Source organism: Silene latifolia, chromosome X, assembly GCF_048544455.1.
Source record: "Silene latifolia isolate original U9 population chromosome X, ASM4854445v1, whole genome shotgun sequence".
NCBI classification, from domain to species: domain Eukaryota; kingdom Viridiplantae; phylum Streptophyta; class Magnoliopsida; order Caryophyllales; family Caryophyllaceae; genus Silene; species Silene latifolia.
Genome location: NC_133537.1, coordinates 13,571,824 through 13,580,617, shown reverse-complemented (window position 1 = coordinate 13,580,617; position 8,794 = coordinate 13,571,824). Strand labels below are relative to the sequence as shown.

Below are 8,794 nucleotides of genomic sequence, written 5' to 3'. Positions count from 1 at the left end.
TGCCACAGCCCAACAAATGCACGTTCGAAATAAAATGTCCAAAAGTTTGAAATTAAGCAAAAGATTAATTAATGGTGTATATTAATGGCACAACACCTCACTTTCATGCATCCACACGAGTGTGTGTGTATTCATTTCATTATCTTCTTCGTACTACATAATTTATGATTCATCGTCCTTTCTTCTTCATCATATGGTGTGGGATCTACTCATGTACCTCTTCATTTGACCAGATTTAATTTCGAGTTTAAAATGTGTACTCGCTATTAAATTAATGATCAAGTTTCAGTTGTTAGCTTAGATTTTAGAGTGTTAAATATGTGTAGGTAACAACCAGCTCAGCTGTTAACAGGGGCGGCCCGTTGGGCGTGCAATTCGGTTCTTGGAACCGGGGCCCAACAGAGAAAAGGGCCTCAATACTTATGTAAAGTATGTAACTATAACTTGTCTTGTACTAGTTGCCAAGGTGGTAGAATTCCTATCTTCCTCTCCAAAGGTCACAAGTTTGACTTTTACTGATGACATTTTTTTCAATTAGTTTGGTTTGTGGGCTTCAACTTCTTCTTTCTTTTTTCACAAATTGTTTAAGTGAACTATTTACACTATTACCCTATCTAATTTTGTACTTTGTCATAAACTTTAAATTACATATTTCCACAAGTTATAAAATAAGACGGTTTTATAGTGAGACAGTCCATTTTTATATATAAAAAAATTCATTTAATGCTAATAAATAAGTGATCTTTTACATAATGCGACCGTTTCTATCATGTATTCAGTATAAGACCGTCTCATGCAATAATTATGGTCACATTTCACATTATATTAAGGTAAGTATGATTATTTCGAATAAAAATGGAATGAAATAAGTACAACTAATACAAAGTGTAAATAGTTTATTTAATTTTTCAAAAATCACGACGATGATACTTGAGGCCTCAAAATAAAATTTGGAACAGGGCCTTCAAATTCTGTCGGCCGCCCCTGGCTGTTAACGTTATGATAGGTGAATAAGGTGACATTCATGATATGGTTCATGAGATTTAAACATAAGATCGTTCTGATTAAGGAAGCCGCAAAGGGAAATTTGATGATGATGAAATTTGAACCATATATTAGGTTCAAATTTCATGATAGTTCATGTGATAGTCTGCAGATCACATATATTAGGTTAAACACTCTTTTTTACCATGTTAACATACTCGAGATCTAGAAGAATAACCTCAGGCAATAAACCTCACAAGATTGTTAGTTCTTGGTATAAGAATTTTGGCATAAGATTTGGATATATATGAGCCTATGCATTCTGCATTCTCCATTCTCCATTGCCAAAACCACATTTGCATGAGTATATTAAGGTATAAGATTATTAATTGAACGTTAAACATGCCATACGGCGTCTAAAATCTCTAAAATGATGATTGATCACCTATAGAAAGTTTTATACCTTCCTAATAAATCGGTAAGAAAAACGTACGTCAGCTAATTTAATACTCCCTCCATTCAACAATAATCACCCCATTTCTCTAATAAATAGGAGGAGTATTATATTGAAGTGGGGTAATAAAAGTTGAATGGAGGGAGTAGTAAAATTATTGAAAATTGATACTCAGTACATGAACTTTAGGTTTGAAACTGTGGGTCTAAAAACAATCCTTATACAACGTATTAAATTTCGGGAGATTTATTGAAAGGAAAACCATAATCTTGTACAAAACCGCCAACGAACATTCAAAACAATCAAACACGTACTCGATCGTATACAAAAATACAGTAACTCGGCAGGATTATTTACCCTCTTGAATACACGTGTCAAGTCTCAAGCAAAATTATAGGTACATACAAATAATACAGTAAAAACTCTCAAAAAAGGCCAAGGTTGGTACGGTAAAAACAGCATTGATGACTGATGAGTCAGCATTTTGGAAGATCAGCGGGAGGAGGTGGCAGCTTCTGATTGGGCAACTTGCCATCAAGGACAACCCAGGCCATCCTTAGTCCCCAGCTCATATGCACCTCGAAATGACAGTGCATGAACCATACTCCTGCATGTACGTATTTATTCATTATTATGTGTTGGGATTTACTTCGTACTCCCTTTGCTGTCCCCATCAATTGTTATCATTTGTTTTTTAAACATTATTCACAAGTGAAGAGAATATTTAAAATAATTTTCAATATATAACATAAAATATAAGTCGTGTAATGATGTAAGATTTTGTTTGATTTATCTTGATTAAATTACTATATTAAGAATATCAAATTTTATAATTTTTACAAATATGTAAGTAAAGATATTAATGATAAAATGAAAGGAGCACCAGCAAACGTGTAAATGAGCGCCAGCAAACGTTGGTACTTGGTACTAATTGCATAATGTTTGTACGTCTTGTTCAAATAATCGAAATAGTACTCCCTTCGTCTCTTACTAAGGCCCGCGACTCACGTACATATCCCCTTCATTGCACAAAAATGAACGAGGATATAAATGTAATGCAGAAAAATGTCACAATTCTTAGCTAGTCACCGTAAAAATCAGTTAAAAATGGAATAAAACAAATGATGAACCTTATTTAGAGACGACTGGTAAAGAAAATGGTGAACCTTAACTCGGAAGTCATATGCGACATTGTAAAGGTAGGCTGCATGGGTTGACCGGTTGAACACCCTTAATGCCGGTCCTAAATGCTGACATAGTTTAATTAACCTCCTATATCGACTTAACATACTCTGTTTATCTCATTTATATTGTCAATCTTTAACTTTAAAAAAGTCAACTTTGATCGTTATTTTTTCACAATTTACAATATTTACGTATTTTTAACAAGGTAATTAATAAATAAACTAACCTGGGTTATCGGCCTTGAATCGAATAGCAACCCAACCACCGGAAGGTACTCCGACGGTGTTCCTTTCAACCGGATCAACAAGGTTGTAATTGGAAGGATCTTTAGTTGAATTGAAGTTACCAAAACCTTGTCCAACAACATAAAAATTATAGCCATGAAGGTGAAGAGGGTGACTTTCGGCACTAATTATACTAGTATCTTGCATTACAACTTCCACATTTGTGTTATAAGGTATCACTAACACTTTCGTCGTGCCATTTATTACATTGGTGTTATTCGGAGGGGTACCGGTGTAATTAAACATTTTTCGCGGGACTTGAGGGAAATCCGTCGTGTAAATATTAGCATTTTGGCCAAAATAATAGGATTGAAGAAGAGAAATTGATGGAAGAGACATTGATACATTGTTAATTGAGGCAGAAAATTTTGTCCTGTTATTTGGGCCTTGACATGTTTGGGCTTTTGGGCAAGGGGTAGTTCCCAGCCCGACCGTGAAAAAGAACCGTTTATCGATGTTTTGAGGTACATTGGTAGGGAATTGTACATTGTTCAAGCTTCGGAATTTTTTAGTAAAATTCGTGACAAATGAAGTGTCGTTGATCGAAGTAAGCCTAGGAAGATCTTTCGAGGTGACAATTTTGGGGTCGGTTTTGGGTTTTCTGGGTAATTTGTACTCGAGGATGGCCGAGGAGGTTGTGTTGTCGAAAGTGCCACTACCGGTGAAATAAGGACTTATTGCCATTAAGTAAGTGGACCGGGTAGGGTTTGGGTTGGTTTTAAGGAGGACATTGGTGGTTTGGCCCGGTGTTAGGAGAAGAATGTCGGTGTTGAACGGTTTAATGTAGAGTGCATCGGCCTCGACGACCGTCATTGTGTGGTTAGCTATGCTAAAGAATAGGTCATCATTGAGTGCAGCATTGATCAAACGTAGCATGTATGTTTTCCCTGGCTTCACTTTTAACTTGTAAGTATCTGCCATACCTAATAACAACATAAGCATTAATGTTAGTGTAATTAAGAGAAAATAACTCATAATGATCATTTTTTATGACTAAAAGGGAGCCACAATGACGATTTTGATGTTGACGAGATTTCAACCCAGGTCATGAGCACCTCCACTCATAACTTTACCAACTAATAAACTAGTTGATATCTGCAAGCCATTATGGATCATAATCATTAATTATTGTATCATTATGTTTAATTAAGTGTACCTTTAGCTCCGGTACATGAGGTATACAACGGTCCAGGGAACCCGTTGAAGGTATAGGCATCGGATATATTAGGACCGCCACCAGTCTGGAGAGCTTGTTTGATAACCGCTTCAGTGTCATTGTTCCACCATTCGCATGTAGGAAATATATATCAAAACGTTAATATATGAAAGCAGAGCTTTACGGCCTCTGTAAGAGACTGTAACCCTTCTCAGCTCGAATGCAGACTAAACCGTATAAAAACAGCTTTATGTAGGCTAAGTTAATGTACCAAAAATTATGGTTTCTTCCTTATGAGGCTTAGGAAATGGATATGACTCATTTTTCTTAGGAAGAATGATAAGAGGCCCATAAAGAGTAGTCCTTAGCCATGAGATATGAGCATGCCATAGAAGTGTTCCTCTTTGACCATTGATTGTGAACTTGTATGCATAACTTTGGTTAGTCTTGATCGGACATTGTGTAACGTAAGCCGGACCGTCTGCCCATTGGCTCCCGATTTGTCGAATCCCGTGCCTAATAATGATTAGTATAGTTAATTAAACAATTTACTACAAACTTAATTAGTCACATATTTACTCGGTCAGTTTCAATCATGTGTTTACCTTTTATATTCTTTGTGTGTAGTATTTTAGTTAAGAAAATAAATAATTGAGAGGTAGCTAGGGAGTAAAATCGGGAAATTAATTATGGAATGAAATCATAATTATGTCATACCAGTGAAAGCTAACATTGTTTTTGACATGGTTTACAACATTAATTATGACTTGATCACCTTCCCTAGCAATGACTTTAGGCCCAGGGAACTTGCCGTTGACAGTCATTATTCTCTTTGTTTTGCACAAGTGTGTTACACTTTGCAATTTTACCTGCCAATTTTATCATGCAATTTAAACTTTTAATTTGCTAAATAAACAAACACCACATTAAGAAACTCAAATTAGTATCTTTAAATTTAAAATATAGTAATTATCAACAATAATAAATTAGCACCCTTGTAATATGGTATAAATCGACTTTGAACGAACCCGCTCCCATTCAATTCACTATTCCTTCCTAATAATATTGAATCCTACTTCTTATAGTACTATACATATGGCTGAAACTTATTACCATCCTGTTATGCTGATTATGTATTAGACATTATAAGCAGGAGCGGCCCGGTGGCCGTTCAATTCGGTCCTCGGAACCGGGTCCCAAAGATGGGCCTCATCTAGAGAAAAGAAAAGAATAAGAAACATTTGATGTAAGGAATTATCATTGAAACCAATGATGGAGTAGTGGTAGTAAACTTTTTCATATAAGGTGGCGGTCTCATGCTCGATTCTCAAGACTTACACTTTTTTTTTCCTTTTTTGGTTGCACTAATATGGTAAATCGTTCCTATTATTTGTTTGCTACACTAGTATGATAAATGTAGTCATTATTTTAACTTAATTGTAAATATTATCTATAATTACCATTTATTAATTTTAATTTGTGTGGTCAATTTCATACAAGTGATTCATTTACCATGATTTTTTTTTTTCAAAAAATAAGACACTTATTACGAACATTTTACTATCTATAATTCAGTTACATTACTTCATCTTTTTCATTTAGTCTTATTTTTCATTTTTTGTCTCTAAAAAATAGGCAGTGATTGAATTAAATGGAAAAATAGAGGAATAATTTGATTCGGTTATATATACTAAATTCAATATAATGTTATAATATTTGTGTTTTTATTTAGCACCCTAAATAAATTTCTAATATTAAATGCCTTAAATATTATGTTTGCATTTATAGGACAGAAAATAAGATAATTATGATAAGGGGCATTTATATAATATTTGAAACAGGGCGTCCAAACTCCATCGGCAGCCCCTGATTGTAAGATGATATGATCAATCGACAATTATATCACACATGAAGGACTAATAAAAGGATAATTCATGACTATTATTTCATGCATAAGCTATCAAAATTGGCTGGTTTGAGACTCTCCGAGTCGTAAGAGCTCTTATCTCTTAAACAAATGATTAGGGGTTTGATTCTTAACTCTAAACGAATAAAAAATAAAAAAATATAAAAAAACAAAAAAAACTAAATTTGCAACTTGAGAGCAACTATCCATTAAGTTGCTTTTAGTATTTCAAAGGAGATTGCCCGACTATCGCTAGGGATACTCTCGGTCAACATCAGAGGCGGCCAATGAATTCCAGTGGCCCTGTTCGAAGTATTCATTGGGGACCCTTAATTAGAACCACTAAATATTAATCCCTCTACTCGTTGGAGTGACCCTTCTTCATTTGTATGTACTAAAACATGGCTAAATTTGAGAAAGATCTCGAAATTGTAACACAAAATCCGTAAATTTTCAGTGTAATTTCCACTACTAGATTTGAGATAGTGACGCTAAAACAAAGTCAGTCAGAGTAAATTTATCAACAATGTTAATCAAAGAAACTGAGAGAAAATAATGGAATTATACATCACTCGAAAAAACTAAGAAATAAAAATAGAAAAATTTATAAAAACTGATAATGTAAAACCCCAAAAAAAAAAAAAAGATAAGAAGAAACAAAATTCATATAGAATAAATAATAATAATTTATTTTAATAGAAGAGGTAGTAAAATTGAAACAAATTCACATGAATATAAATGGACAGAATAAATATAAAGATAGGCTCTTAGTGTGTTGTTTTAAACTCACTAATAAATAACTAAATACTCCCTCCATTTCTTTTTTTATATATGACGTTTTGCATTTACGAGGTAAGCCTTTGACTTTAATATTTACAAAAATATATTTGTTCAAAAAATATAAAAATGCTACCATTAAATTCCTTATGAAAAACTCTTTCATATGAGTATACATATAATAATATTTAGTCTTATATTTTAAGAGATATTGAAGAGAGAAGGGAGTGTCTCGAAATGTGAGAAAGTCATATATAAAAAAATAGAGGGAGTATAAGCTCTTATTTAGTGTGTTGTTTTAGGCCCAGTAATGATAAATTGATTATGGTTCTTTTTCTTCTACCTATTAATGAATTGGACTTCAAAATTTGTGGCCCTTTCTCTTATGGGACCCCGGTGCGGAGAGCTGAATTGCTCTACCTATGGGCCGCCTCTGGTCAACATCAAAAAGTAAAATTAATAGGGAAAATTAATATATACTCGTAACCTTATGATGACAAAGCAAGGGAACACATACATCAAACCTATAGTGCCTTATGATTCCATGACTGAGCTCAACATTGGCAAGAACAAGAAGAATAACTGCAACAAATGATTGTAAATAAAGAATAATATTTGCAAATATCTTCATTATTTATTTATCTTAATTATATTATCCACTAGTTTATTAGTATGTGCATAGTGAGAACTTAAAGAGTGGTATGTAGTGTTTATATAGGTAGTGTGGACTATTATTAGGTGGAGTAAAATAAGGTTATATATGAGTAATGGATCGAGTGTTATACGTACAAGGTAAGTCTAATTAAATGTACGTTATATATGAGTAATCACTTTCATTTTCTCACTTAGCTTAGACTAGTCTCAATCATACAACTCTAATATGTACAAAATTGACATACCTTATATATATATATATATATATATATATATATATATATATATATATATATATATATATATATATATAATCAAGTTGAAAAATGAGGATGCGCACGTGTCTATACAAATTAATGACAAGCATTAATTACAAACTAATCATTAATATGAACATAATAAATGTCCGTATAAATCTCAAAGAAAATATTAATTAGTTTAATAAATTTTATTATAAAATTAAATTAAATAATTACGGTGATTTAATTCTAAATTTAGTAAAAAAATATTTTGATAAAAATTCTAAAAAATAAATAATTATGTTCATTGCGAAAAATGCTTTTAACTGAGTATAATTTTGAATATATTAATTGAAATATTTTGTATGTAGAGATGATTAAAGTGAGCAACTCACAATGTTTTACATTTACGTAAAAAAATATTTTGAGAAAGTTATAAAACTTATACCATTAAATCCATTAAGAAAAATATATTTGGAAGAGTCATTGTATTTATTAAAAATAAAACTTAAAGAAAACTACTAAGAAATAAGTTTTTATAGTTTGGGAATGAAAAAAATTATATTGTGAGATATTGAATATATATGAGATTTTGAGAGGTTTAAGTAGTGTGATAACGAGTATGTATATACACAGTGATCGCGAGTGCATTTGAATAACAATGATAACGAGTGCATTTGAATAATCAAAATAAAAGTAATGATTATTAACTAATATAGTATTATAAACGCCATGAAAAAGTAAAAAACAAATTACATTTTCCCTTAATATATTCAACTAAATGTGTATACATCAAGTATAAAATATTGATTATGACTAACTAAATAATACTATTAGTTAAATATTTTATATGTTATCTTTTAAATACTTTGAAGTTAAACCTCAAAAGATAATATTTGAGAAAGTTCAATTTATTTTATTAACAGGCAAACTCTTAAATATCGTTATATATGGTTGTTAAAAAAAAAGGTTCAAATTTCTTATAGGTATGTTTGACACATAACACATGCAAGACACAATAAAAACATTTGAAAAACATGAGTTTGGATCATATATGTTTGATGCATAAATATCATACGCTATACATAAAAAATTAAAAATTGTATAAAGTTATATTCACATCATATTGAACAAATATTAATTGATTTGGACCAT

At 31.8% G+C, this 8,794-nt stretch overlaps 1 protein-coding gene across 1 annotated transcript; it reads right to left on the bottom strand.

Moving 5' to 3' along the window:
- Window positions 1-1,678: 1,678 nt before the first annotated feature.
- LOC141621228 (laccase-17-like) lies at window positions 1,679-7,399 on the bottom strand. Its single transcript, XM_074437881.1, has 6 exons — window positions 7,264-7,399; window positions 4,781-4,932; window positions 4,335-4,579; window positions 4,064-4,198; window positions 2,850-3,830; window positions 1,679-2,045 (listed from the first exon to the last, which is right to left on the bottom strand). Exons 1-6 carry the CDS (start codon window positions 7,375-7,377, stop codon window positions 1,915-1,917), a joined length of 1,758 nt encoding a protein of 585 aa, XP_074293982.1. The 5' UTR covers window positions 7,378-7,399; the 3' UTR covers window positions 1,679-1,914.
- Window positions 7,400-8,794: the final 1,395 nt, after the last annotated feature.